At 58.5% G+C, this 12,211-nt stretch overlaps 1 protein-coding gene across 4 annotated transcripts in view; it reads right to left on the bottom strand.

Annotated features, from left to right (window-relative positions):
* The window catches only part of LOC133340797 (protein 4.1-like), a 93,854-nt gene that overhangs the window by 16,392 nt on the left and 65,251 nt on the right, over positions 1-12,211 (bottom strand). For 3 of the 4 annotated variants that reach the window (XM_061549201.1, XM_061549200.1, XM_061549197.1), the window contains exons 8-14: positions 11,211-11,298; positions 9,773-9,925; positions 8,760-8,857; positions 7,374-7,552; positions 6,283-6,611; positions 4,919-4,981; positions 3,224-3,412 (exon numbers count right to left, since the gene is read on the bottom strand). In XM_061549201.1, the coding sequence (XP_061405185.1) occupies positions 3,224-3,412; positions 4,919-4,981; positions 6,283-6,611; positions 7,374-7,552; positions 8,760-8,857; positions 9,773-9,925; positions 11,211-11,298 (1,099 nt within the window). The remainder of the gene's footprint in view (positions 1-3,223; positions 3,413-4,918; positions 4,982-6,282; positions 6,612-7,373; positions 7,553-8,759; positions 8,858-9,772; positions 9,926-11,210; positions 11,299-12,211) is intronic. The other variant, XM_061549199.1, reaches the window with a different exon arrangement.

The raw sequence follows: 12,211 nt of genomic DNA, 5'->3' as shown, positions 1-12,211 counted from the left end.
GAACCGTGAACAGCAGCAGTGAGGGAGGCAGCAGCGGCGGCGAGGAGAGAAGCAGACGTTAGAAGCAGGTTAGTGAGAAACACACATTCACTGGGTTTGCAGTTCGGTGCAAGAGCAGCAGTGACTTCATTAGCTCAAGGCTCCCCCCATTCTCCATGTCTTGCATTCACTGACTCTGCAGTGCGTGGATGTGAACACATCTCGTGGTCTTGACTGGCTTAGCCATCTTCGAGGAGGTGTCAGTGTGTGGTGCGTGGTGTGCCTGCCCAAGCTGTCCCTGGGGCTCGCTGTTGTTGTTGCTGTGCTGTTGTTGTTGTTGTTGTTGTTCGTGCTGGGCTCCGTTTTTTTATGTTACCAGGTAAGGCCCCACTCAGCTAAGTAGCGCTTTTTCAGAAGCCACCTGGCCCATCATAAACGATAGCTCAGCCAAATGGCTTATCGCGTGGAAATGTACAGCGGAGGCCAAATACTCTAAACGCACGTTGATTCTAAATGCGGAGAGAAATCCACGCGACCGCGGGGAGAGAGAACATGCAGACTCAGGGTAAGGGTCGAACTCACGACCTCCTGTATACCAGGCGAGGGAGTTAACATCTCGGCGCCCCAAGTTCGGCTTCGCACGCGGTCAGCGACAGGACCAGCCGGCGCTGGAAGTCTGCGTCGGGGCTTTGCGAGTGTAACCCGCTGACCCTGCCCATACTGGACGTGTGTGACAGAGAGCTTCATAGCTCATCGGATTCTTCCTCCGACAGTCGAAATAAAATTTGTATTCTGATTCTGAGTGGATCGCAGCGGCCGATACAAAACGCCGCTTGGAGCCGGCGGCGTTCCCGCCCAGCGGCAGAGCGAGCGGCAGAGCGAGCAGAAAACGCTTTGAGTTTGAATCCTGGCTGGGGGTTGTGACTCGGACCCATCATCGCGCTCCAGGGCCGATAAAACAAGTACAGGTGACCCCCGACTTACGACCCCCGCTTTTGCGACCTTTCTTCCGACCAAAACTCCCGTCTACGACCGCCTAGCGACTGCTACCGATGCCGAGTCGATTGGCGCTGCGTCCGAGCACGCCACTCGCAGACGCTAGCGCCATCGGGTGACGAGTCTGCGCATGCCACGCGCTGCTTTGCTCTTCTGCCGAATGCGCATGTCCAGGGTAGCCCGACAGTCTGCAGCTGCGCCGGGAGCAAACGCAGCAGCGTCTCTTTCTCGACACTCTTCACTTCTTTGTAAAAAAAAAATGTTCGCCTTTTAATACATCTGAGAAGAGGAAATGTGATGCATGTGCAGAAAAGTACTTAAGGATTTTCCAATGTGTTTGTTTTTTACTTAATAAATGTTGCTAACAGTTATGTTAAGTTACAATAAATGTTTGTTGGCCAATTTTGGTATTTTTACGGGAGGGAATGGGTTTCCAGGAACAGAACCCCAATGTCTGACAACGCGCCCTATGGGAAGCGAGGGTTCGACTTACGACGCCTCGACTTGCGATCGTCGTCCAGGAACCAATTAGGTCGTAGGTGCGGGGGTCGCCTGTACCACGTTGTGGGAGAAGCTAACGGCGCCTGACCCGTGGATAGACTCCCCCCCAACCCCTGCCCCACGGATGGTTTCATCAACCAGGAACCAGCGCAAAAGAAACAGCGACCCTGGCACCAACGTCGGTGTGGCCAGAGGTGCGTCGACTTCCATCGACCGCGGCCGCCAAAGGAAGCCGTCGCCGGCTCGACCACGTCCACACGGCGATTCGCGAGCCGTGCGCTCGCACAGCGGTTGCCGCCGCCGATCGTCCGCCCGCCAAATGTTTCGTGAAGGCGAGAGGGCCGTTTGCCGGACCGGTTAAAAACGGCGCGGGCAACGCATGCCGCCGAGAAGAGTCGGCCTCGAGCCGTAGGTGACCCCGCACAACTATCGCCCCCCCCATCTCGAACCCGAGCGCGATTTCAAAGGTCGCAGAGCACCTGCGTCCGAAGCGGTTCCTTCCCTGCGCCGCTGCCACGGGCAGATTCAAACCGTTGCGGTCGGCGTACCAGAAGTCGCGCGGCGCCGAGACGGCTCTGGCTAAAGGTCACCGATGACCTCGACAAGTTCACGGACGAGCGGTGCGCCGCGTTGTTGGTCAGCCTCGATCTCTCAGCCGCTTACGACACCACTGACCACCAGACACTCATCGGACAGGCTAAGGTCAAGGTTCGGTCAATCGCAGTTCGTCAAGCTGGGCGACGAACAGACATTGCCCGTGCCCTGCCTAGTCGGCTATCCACAGGGGGTCTCCCCCCCCCGTACCCGCGCTCTTCCTATTTTCAACATACGTCTCTCATCGTATTAACATCAAGTTCCGCCGATATGCCGATGATGTACTATTGTACACCGCAGTGAAGTCACAGCTAGATATGGAGAGCCTCGGCAGTCCATGAAGATCGCACGCGCGCGGTGCGCGAGTAGTTTGCACGGAACGAAAGGCTTATTAATCCAAAAAAATCGGAGGTTCTGCTCGTTGAGTAAAAAGTCTACGGATCTCTGTGTGAGTCTACAGGTCTCTGTGTGAGTCTCTGTGTGAGTCTACGGGTCTCTGTGTGAGTCTCTGTGTGAGTCTACGGGTCTCTGTGTGAGTCTCTGTGTGAGTCTACGGGTCTCTGTGTGAGTCTCTGTGTGAGTCTACGGGTCTCTGTGTGAGTCTCTGTGTGAGTCTACGGGTCTCTGTGTGAGTCTGTGTGAGTCTACGGGTCTCTGTGCGAGTCTCTGTGTGAGTCTACGGGTCTCCGTGTGAGTCTCTGTGTGAGTCTACGAGTCTCTGCGTGAGTCTCTGGGTTTCTGTGGGAGTCTGCAGGTTTTTTTGTATTCTTTGCCGGTGTAACTTGCTGACCCCCCCATACTGGATATCTGTGAAAAAGAGCTTCATAGCTCATCGCATTCCTCCTGCAGTCGAAATAAAGACACTGATTCTGATTCTCTTTGCGAGTCTACGGGTCTCTGTATGAGTCTACGGGTCTCTGTGTGAGTCTATGGGTCTCTGTGAGCTCTGTGCAAATCTACGGGTCTCTGTGTGAGTCTATGGGTCTCTGGGTGAGTCTGTGTGTGAATCTACGGGTCTCTGTTCGAGGCACTGTGCAAGTCTACGGGTGTCTCTGTTTGTCTCTCTGCGTGCGAGGGAAGAGGATGCCTCTGCCAATCGGTGCTGGGGGCTGTGGGGGGGGGGGGGGGGGGGGGGGGGGGGGGGGGTTCGGACCTCCGTGCCGGGCTGGCCGTGCCGGTGCACGGGCGACGGCTCCTGCAGGCGGATGTCCCAGCCGCCGGCCGGCGGCGCCGTCATGGCGCCGGCCGCGCCGTCGGGCCGCGACTCCAGGAAGGAGCGCTTGAGCTCGCTGAGGCTCGCCTGCCGCTTGAGCAGCAGCTCGTCCGGCCGGCGCTCCAGCTCCTGCGGGAACCGTCGCCCACCACCACCCCAGCGGTTAGAGGGCGGCCGCGGTGACATGCATGCGTGTCGGTGTGTGTGTGCGTGTTGGATGTGTGTGTGCCTGTCAGTGTGTATGTGTGCGTGTCGGTGTGTGTGTGTGCGTGTCGGTGTGTGTGTGCGTGTCGGTGTGTGTGTGCGTGTCGGTGTGTGTGTGTGCGTGTCGGTGGGTGTGTGCGTGTCGGTGTGTGTGTGCGTGTCGGTGTGTGTGTGCGTGTCAGTATGTGTGTGCGTGTCGGTGTGTGTGTGCGTATCGGTGTGTGCGTGCGTGTCGGTGTGTGCATGCGTGTCGGTGTGTGTGCGCGTGTCGGTGTGTGTGTGCGCGTGTCGGTGTGTGTGTGCGTGTCGGTGTGTGTGTGCGTGTCGGTGTGTGTGTGCGTGTCGGTGTGTGTGTGCGTGTCGGTGTGTGTGTGCGTGTCGGTGTGTGTGTGCGTGTCGGTGTGTGTGTGCGTGTCGGTGTGTGTGTGTGCGTGTCGGTGTGTGTGTGCGTGTCGGTGTGTGTGTGCGTGTCGGTGTGCATGTGCGTGTCGGTGTGTGTGTGCGTGTCCGTGTGTGTGTGCGTGTCAGTGTGTGTGCGTACGTTCTGTTGCACGTCGGTGTGTGTGCGTGCACGTGCCGTTGCGTGTCGTGTGTGCGCGTGTGTCGGAATGTGAGCATGTTGGTGCATCTGCATGGCAGTGTGCACGCGTGTCAGTGTGTGTGTGTGTCGGCGTGTGTGTGTCCTTGTGTGTGTGCGTGTCGGTGCATGTCGGTGCGTGTGTCGGTATGTGTGCGTGTCGGCGTGTGTGTGTCCTTGAGTGTGTGCATGTCAGTGTGTGTGTACGTGTCGTTGTGCGTGTCGTTGTATGCGTGTTGGTGTGTGCGGGTTAGTGTGTGCGCATGTCAGTGTGTGCGTGTCAGTAAATGTCAGTGTGCGTGGCAGTGTGCGTGTCAGTGTGCGTGTCAGTGTGTGTGGCAGTGTGTGTGTGTGTCGGTTTGTGTGCGTGTCGTTATTCACCAATAATGGCCAAGAGAAGTATTTGAGGCACTTTAACCGAGGTGTCAAGTTTAAGCCGTGTAGAGCCCAACACACAGCAATGCACAACAACAACAACCACCACAACAACTACAACAACCACAACATCCACAGAGACAACCACAACATCAATCACAGCATCAACCACAACAACAACCACAAGAACAACCACAACACCCACAGCAACAACACCCACAGCAACAACAACCACAGCAACCACGTGCTCCTTCAGGAACTGAAACAACCGGCATAGACCGAGAGTTCCTGAAAGAGGCACGGGGAGCTAAAACGTCGGGGGGGGGGGGGGGGGGGGGGGCACCGTGCCAAAAACAATGCAGAGCGGTGTGCACGCACGCACGTGCCGGAAAAACCCCCCAAACGCGGGGGCCCGGGGCAATTCACAAAGAAGTTGGAGAGGTCGCGGAGTGGAGGGACGGGGCAGGCACCATACGAACCTCTAACATTAGCCTGCTATGCCTGATATAAATGTTTTCTCCGTCTGCTTTCTTAGGCCTTCTCTGTGAAAGGGGAGGGAACAGACGGGGGAGGGAGGGAGGGGAGGGAGGGGAGGGAGGGGAGGGAGGGGAGGGAGGGGAGGAATGCAAATGATAAATACACAAACAAAAGCAAAGCAAAAAGAACCGCGGCGCAAAACGGACACGGCACAGGGGACGTCGACTGGAATGGGCAAACCAAGGTGATGACGATGATGACGATGATGACGGTGATGACGATGATGACGACGATGATGACGATGACGACGATGACGACGACGACGATGACGATGATGACGACGACGATGATGACGACGATGATGACGACGATGATGATGACGACGATGACGACGATGACGACGATGATGACAACGATGATGACGATGACGACCATGACGACGACGACGATGATGACGTTGATGACGATGATGATGACGACGATCTCTGTGCTCTACAGGGGCAAGGGGGCGGGCACGCGGGGGTGAGCGTGGGGGGGAGAATGGCGGAGGATCTAGAAGCACATTTTTGTCGGCTCTAGTAACTATCTAAAACTACTTGTAATTCATTTGAGCAGGTAAGGCCCCATTGAGCTGTGCAGCTCTTTTTCAGAAGCCTTGACCTGGCTGTACACAAATGATAGCCCAACGAAGTGGACTATTATCATCATCGTCATCATAATCGAGTGGAAATTTATAGCAGCTGCCAAATATTCTGAACGTGTGACGTTGATTATAAATGTAGATGTGAAAAACCGAAGGACCCGGAGAAAAAATGTATGTGACCACAGGGAGAGAGAGAGACACCGCAAACTGCAAATATACAGCAGCAGGTGTCAAGGGTCGAAATCAAACCCACGACCTCCTGTATAACAGGCGAGGCAGTCAACATCTTCTAGCCACCGTGGTATTTGAATGTGCAAGTGATGTTTTGTACAACGAAACATGGAGGCTTGGACTCCCTCAAAATGAATAAATCTCCCTTCCCCACGTTTGTCTCTCCAGTTGTATGTGTTAATTGGCGCGACGACCCGGCGGCCACACGGCCTCCTGGGAGCTCGCCCCGTCACCAGTGTTGGTTCAACGGCAACCAAAACTCGGGGTTTCAACCTTCCGGGTCTCATCGGCAAACTCGGTTCTTCCCACAACGAACGCCACGCGGTCATTTGTCGAGGGCACTCTGCATTTAACGCTAACAAATAGAATTCGATATTGCAGCGAAGTCGGCGTGCGCTGCCCCCGCAGCGGTGCGGCTCAAGGCAAGCATCGGCCAAACTCGGTTCTGCCGGCGATCGGTGGCGGCGGCGGCGTTGAAGGAGCTCCCCTCACCTTCACCTCCTCCCCCTGCGCCTCCGAGCTCTGGACGGAGGTTTCCTCTTTGTTGTCGTCGTCACGGCCGACGCCGCCGCCAACAACGTCGTCGCCGCCGCCGTCGTTACCGCCGTCCGTCTTCTCCGCCCGATCGGCGACGTTCCCGCCCGCCGTCGCGGCGAGGGCGGCCCCGCCGGTCACAGTTGTGGCGGTGACGGTGGTGACGGCGGCGACGGAGTTGACGGCGTGGCGCTCGCCCCCCACGGAGTTGCGGGGGTCAGCGGTGGGGGGCGGAGGCTCGTCGTCGAGACCCCACGAGGAGCCGTCCTGGCTGCCCCCGCCCGGCGCTGGCAACGACATCGGTGAGAGACAAAAACACAATCGCCGTTTAGTGATTGTCAAACACAATCGCCGTTTAGTGATAGTAAAACACACTCGCCGTTTAGTGATAGTAAAACACACTCGCCGTTTAGTGATTGTCAAACACAATCGCCGTTTAGTGATTGTCAAACACAATCGCCGTTTAGTGATTGTCAAACACAATCGCCGTTTAGTGATTGTCAAACACAATCGCCGTTTAGTGATTGTCAAACACAATCGCCGTTTAGTGATTGTCAAACACAATCGCCGTTTAGTGATTGTCAAACACAATCGCCGTTTAGTGATTGTCAAACACAATCAGTTTCTCCAACACATTTATATATTTATGCGATCGAACCCAAAAACCTCGATTATGGATAATATTGGTCGCGAAAGCCTAATGCGTGTTAAGCAAACTACATTCACGTTCACTTTCAAACTCTACTCGCGTGCTGAGCGCGAGACTGCCAGCAGAGCCTTCGACACTTCACGTGTGCAAAAGATGTTTAACAAACACACACACACATATATACATGGGGGGGTTAGTTTGAAACAGATATGGGAGAAACGAGGGTAGGAGAGCGGGGGGAGGTGTCCAGCAAGACGCCTGCGATGGGCCAAAGTGTCCAGAGCGCCGGTGGAAGAGGAGGTATAGCCCGCCCGCCCGCTCGTTCCGTCGCCCGCCCACCCACCCGCCCGCCCGCCCACCCACCCGCCCATCCACCCATCCACCCGCTCGCGCGCATCACCTCCGTCGAGCGAGCTGGACACGGTGTAGCGCTTGCTGGCGGAGCGAGTGAAGTGTGGCGCGGGGCGGTCGATCTGCGAGCTGGCGGCGCGCGTCTGCGCCTGCGTGCGCCCCGAGTAGCGGAAGCGCGAGCCCAGCGTGAGGAAGCGGCCCTTGGGCGCCGGCTCCGGGGTCACCAGCCTGGCGGTGACGCGGCGACGACAACAACGACAACAACAACGGTCAACAACGACAACAACACGCCAAACAATAATAACAACAACGATAAACAATAACAATAATAGCAACACACAGATCCATAATAACAACAAGACCGATCAACAGCAACACTGATCAACAGCAACACACAGATCAATAACAACACGACACACACACCGCTCACCAACAATACACCAATCATTAACGCCAACAACAACAGACCGATCAACAGCAACAAGCAGCTCCAGGAGCAGCCAGGGCAGCAGCCACGAGCGCCCAGGTCACGGCGTCCCGGGGCCTGCCCTCCTCACTGCCCATCGGGAGGGAGAACGAAGAGGGGGGGGGGGGGTGAAGGACGAGCAGGGAGAGCAGGAGCAGGGGACAGGAGGAGGAGCAGGGGACAGGAGGAGGGGGCCGAGGGCGAGGAGGGGTGGAGGAGGAGGAGGAGTTGCAGGGGGAGGAAGATGAGGAGGGAGGGGAGCATGGGAAGGAGGGGCAGGAGGAGGTTTTCTCCTTCTTCTTGTCGTCGTGCGGCTGCTGACGGAGACGTGGAGCAACAGCGGTGACGGTCTCACATGGAGGCGGTCGAGCAAGCAGACAGCCACGTCAAGGAGCAAGCGGAGTCGTGTGTCATCATCGTCATCATCATCGTCGTCATCATCTTCGTCGTCGTCGTCATCATCGTCACTGCAATGTCTCTCTCCTTCGGACTTGTGGATCGGGGCGTTGCGTCGTTACACGTCGCTACGGTACGTTCTGGATGAGCACAGGCGTGGATCGTGAGCAGTTTCGTGGAAGATCACACCCAAGGGGTCTTCTGCGTTGGGTCTTTGAGGAGGAGGTGGTGCTGACGACGACGATGCCCCAGGTGAGTGTTGCAGGCCACCTCACAATCATTTACGTTCGTTTATTTTAGCCCCAGGTCAACGCGCTGCTGTGTGACGAAGGACTCCCCCCCCGCCCCTTATGCCGTGGTCAGCCATGGGCAGTTTTTTTTTTTAAATCATAATTCACCACTCTGGTCAGTGTGCGTTGGCAAAAAGGAGAGTCTGGCCAGCTGTTCAGACGTCTGAGACCCCCCCCCCCCCCACGTCTGAGTTCCGTGTCGAGGCGCCATCGTCTCTGTGTGTGTGCATGCGTCTGCGTGCGTCTGCATGTGTGCGTCTGTGTGCGTGCATGCGGGCCTCACCGGAAGAAGGTGTGGTGCTCCACGCACACCTTCCAGAGGCGTTTGGCGGCGCGGTGGTTGGGCAGCTTGAAGCCGATGGTGCTCTCAAACTGGTCGAGCTGAGCGAGCGCGAGCGGGAGAGAATCAGAATCTTTATTTAGACCGGAGGAATCCGATGAGCTATGAAGCTCTTTTTCAAAGATGTCCAGTAATCGTACAGAAAGAGAGAGGGAGGCAATCAGTCACATGTCGCCGTGCGTGTCTGTGCATCTCTGTGTGTGGATATGGGTCTCTATGTGAGTCTATGGTTCTCTACGTGAGTCTGCGGGAGAGAGGTAGGCAGTCGGTCATGGGCAGAGCAGAAAAAGGAGGTCTTCTGCTCTGTGCAATGCACCAACTCTGACTGCCTGCACGGTGCCGTGCTAAAGGCCGGGCTGGCCTGCAGGCTGCAGGCCGGGCTACAGGCCAATTAATGGGGGCGCGTGTACGTCGAATTTCTTTCGCACAGCGTACGTTGCCAACCGTGCTAATCGGAGGTGCGAACGAGTCGTTTATACGCGTGGACGGAAACCGGAGCGCCCAAGTGCGAGGTGGCAACGCTCTATCCCGCACGGCTGGAACAGATGGGGCGATCATACGTGTGTACGTATGTTGGACTTCTTTCGCACAGCGTAAGGAAGCCAACCGTGCTAGTTGGAGGTGCGGGGGAAGGAACATTATTTGGCTGTCCCACCTTCTCCTGGCAGAGCCAGGGAGCACGGCTCCTCCTCGACGCCCATGGCAAGCGGAGCATCACGACGATCGTGCGGCGGTCCACTGACCCTCGCTGCTACTGCTGCTGCTGCCACTGCCGCTGCTGTTGCTACTGCTGCTACTGCTGCTACTGCCTGTTTCTGCTGCTGCCACTGCCACTGCTGCCGCTACTGTCGCCGCTACTGCCGCCGCTACTGCCGCCGCTGCTGCTGCATCCACAGTACCGGAGCGGAGGTGCCACGCGTGTGAGCGGCAGCGCTGCCACCGCCCGTCCCGCTCACCTCTCCCGGCCGGATCTTGATGTAGAAGTTGCTGCGCTTGTAGGAAATCTTGAGGATCTTGGGCCAGGGGAAGCGGTTGATGCGCAGACGGTCCTTGTAGACGAGCAGGCCGCTCGAGCAGACGCCCAGCGTGATGTCCACCCCCTCCGAGTCCTGCACGCGTCAGACAACCGCCCCCCCGCCAAACCCCCCATCGCAGTTACGCCAACGTCCAACGGCCACCCGCCCCGTCTCGTCGCGCGCGTCTCCACGCCGCAGTGGCGCGGTTGTTGGCTTCCTGAAACATACGAACTCGAGCTTTTGTGTTACCACAATAACCCCAACAGCTCCCTGGAGCCGGTGGCGTCAGCGACCGCACGGCGACTCGCAATGCATCTCCGATGAGCCGGCGGTCTCGATGAGGCTGAGCAGCAGCTCAGAGATGTTGGGCACGCGACGGCGCACCGCACCACACCGCACCGCACCACACCGCACCACACTGCACCGTGTCGCGTCGCACCGTACCGCGTCGAGTGTCCAGGGAGCCGGGCGCTGCTCGTCCGCCGTTTACAACCCAGTGGGGACATTTCCACGTTCCTGTGGCGCGAAGCGACGGCCCTGGCGGTGTTTGCTGGCGGTGCCGCGTGCTGCTCGGCACAAGCCGAGTCTGAACTCTTGACTCCTGTTCACTGTTATTTTTTTACCAGGTAAGGCCCCACTGAGCTACTATACAGCTCTTTTTCAGAAGCGCCCTGGCCAACACAAATGATCGCTCAACAAAGAGGCTCATCATCACATCTCAGCAACCAAATACTCTAAACGCGTGTTGATTCTAAATATGGCGTTTTTTTCCGGGTCCTCTGGTTTTTCCCTCCACGGAAACCTCAACGACGCTCGGTAAACCTGGAGCTTTGCTTGCAACCTTTCCTATTGCGAGCCGATCGCCCAGCCGCCGCCGAGTCCCCTGTCCGGATCGACGATCGTGACTCAATCTCACCTTACCGACATTCGCATAATCATCGCCTCCCCAAGTTGCCGCCACGGCGATGGTGAAATTGTACGCACGACCACCGTGGTTTTAGACGCGGTGGCGTAATCCTAGTGGGAGCGGAACAGGCGCGGGCGGCGTTCAGGAGGGCTTGTTGGGGTAGGCCTGGTGGTAGCTGGGGGGGGGGGGGCGGGCAGGGGGGCGGCAGAGGAGTGTGGAGGCATCGCATTTGCGAAGACAAAGGCGGTGGCTGGGGGACTGTTCCTGGCGACGCAGATTACGAAGCGCCCACCACCAAAGTTGGCGGGCGTTACTCTCGCTGCAGACGGCGTACGACTGCGTGTTCATCCCAACGAAGCCAGCTACAGGAGGGAACGGAGGAGAATTGCGAGGGGCAGGAGGAGGAGGAGGCGGCTCTGCCCGGCAGCGGGAAGCCAAAACAAACAACGGACGGTGGTGGCGGTGACTCGCCTTGGCCTGGTGCAGGTCCACGCCGTACATGGACAGCTTCTTGGCGTTCTCCAGGAAGTGGCGCTCAGCCTCAGCCGGGGTTTGTCCCCTGAGGTTCACAGACACTGGGGGTGGGGTGGGTGGTGAGACACGGGGGTGGGGTGGGTGGTGAGACACGTGGTGGGGTGGGTGGTGAGACACGTGGTGGGGTGGGTGGTGAGACACGTGGTGGGGTGGGTGGTGAGACACGTGGTGGGGTGGGTGGTGAGACACGGGGGTGGGGTGGGTGGTGAGACACGTGGTGGGGGTGGGTGGTGAGACACGTGGTGGGGTGGGTGGTGAGACACGGGGGTGGGGTGGGTGGTGAGACACGGGGGTGGGGTGGGTGGGGTGGGTGGTGAAACACGGGGGTGGGGTGGGTGGTGAGACACGGGGGTGGGGTGGGTGGTGAGACACGTGGTGGGGTGGGTGGTGAGACACGGGGGTGGGGTGGGTGGGGTGGGTGGTGAGACACGGGGGTGGGGTGGGTGGGGTGGGTGGTGAAACACGGGGTGGGGTGGGTGGTGAGAGACGGGGGTGGGGTGGGTGGTGAGACACGGGGGTGGGGTGGGTGGGGTGGGTGGTGAAACACGGGGGTGGGGTGGGTGGTGAGACACGGTGGTGGGGTGGGTGGTGAGAGACGGGGGTGGGGTGGGTGGTGAGACACGGGGGTGGGGTGGGTGGGGTGGGTGGTGAAACACGGGGGTGGGGTGGGTGGTGAGACACGGGGGTGGGGTGGGTGGGGTGGGTGGTGAAACACGGGGGTGGGGTGGGTGGTGAGACACGGGGGTGGGGTGGGTGGTGAGAGACGGGGGTGGGGTGGGTGGTGAGACACTGGGGTGGGGTGGGTGGGGTGGGTGGTGAGACACGTGGTGGGGTGGGTGGTGAGACACGGGGGTGGGGGGGGTGGTGAGACACGGGGGTGGGGGGGGTGGTTAGACACGGGGATGGAGTGGGTGGTGAGACACGTGGTGGGGGGGGTG

The sequence above is a fragment of the Lethenteron reissneri genome, chromosome 10, assembly GCF_015708825.2.
Source record: "Lethenteron reissneri isolate LAM-NWPU_2019-01 chromosome 10, ASM1570882v1, whole genome shotgun sequence".
In the NCBI taxonomy this organism is placed as follows: domain Eukaryota; kingdom Metazoa; phylum Chordata; class Hyperoartia; order Petromyzontiformes; family Petromyzontidae; genus Lethenteron; species Lethenteron reissneri.
The sequence above is the reverse complement of the archived record's forward strand: the minus strand, read 5'-3'. Positions and strand labels throughout refer to the sequence as shown.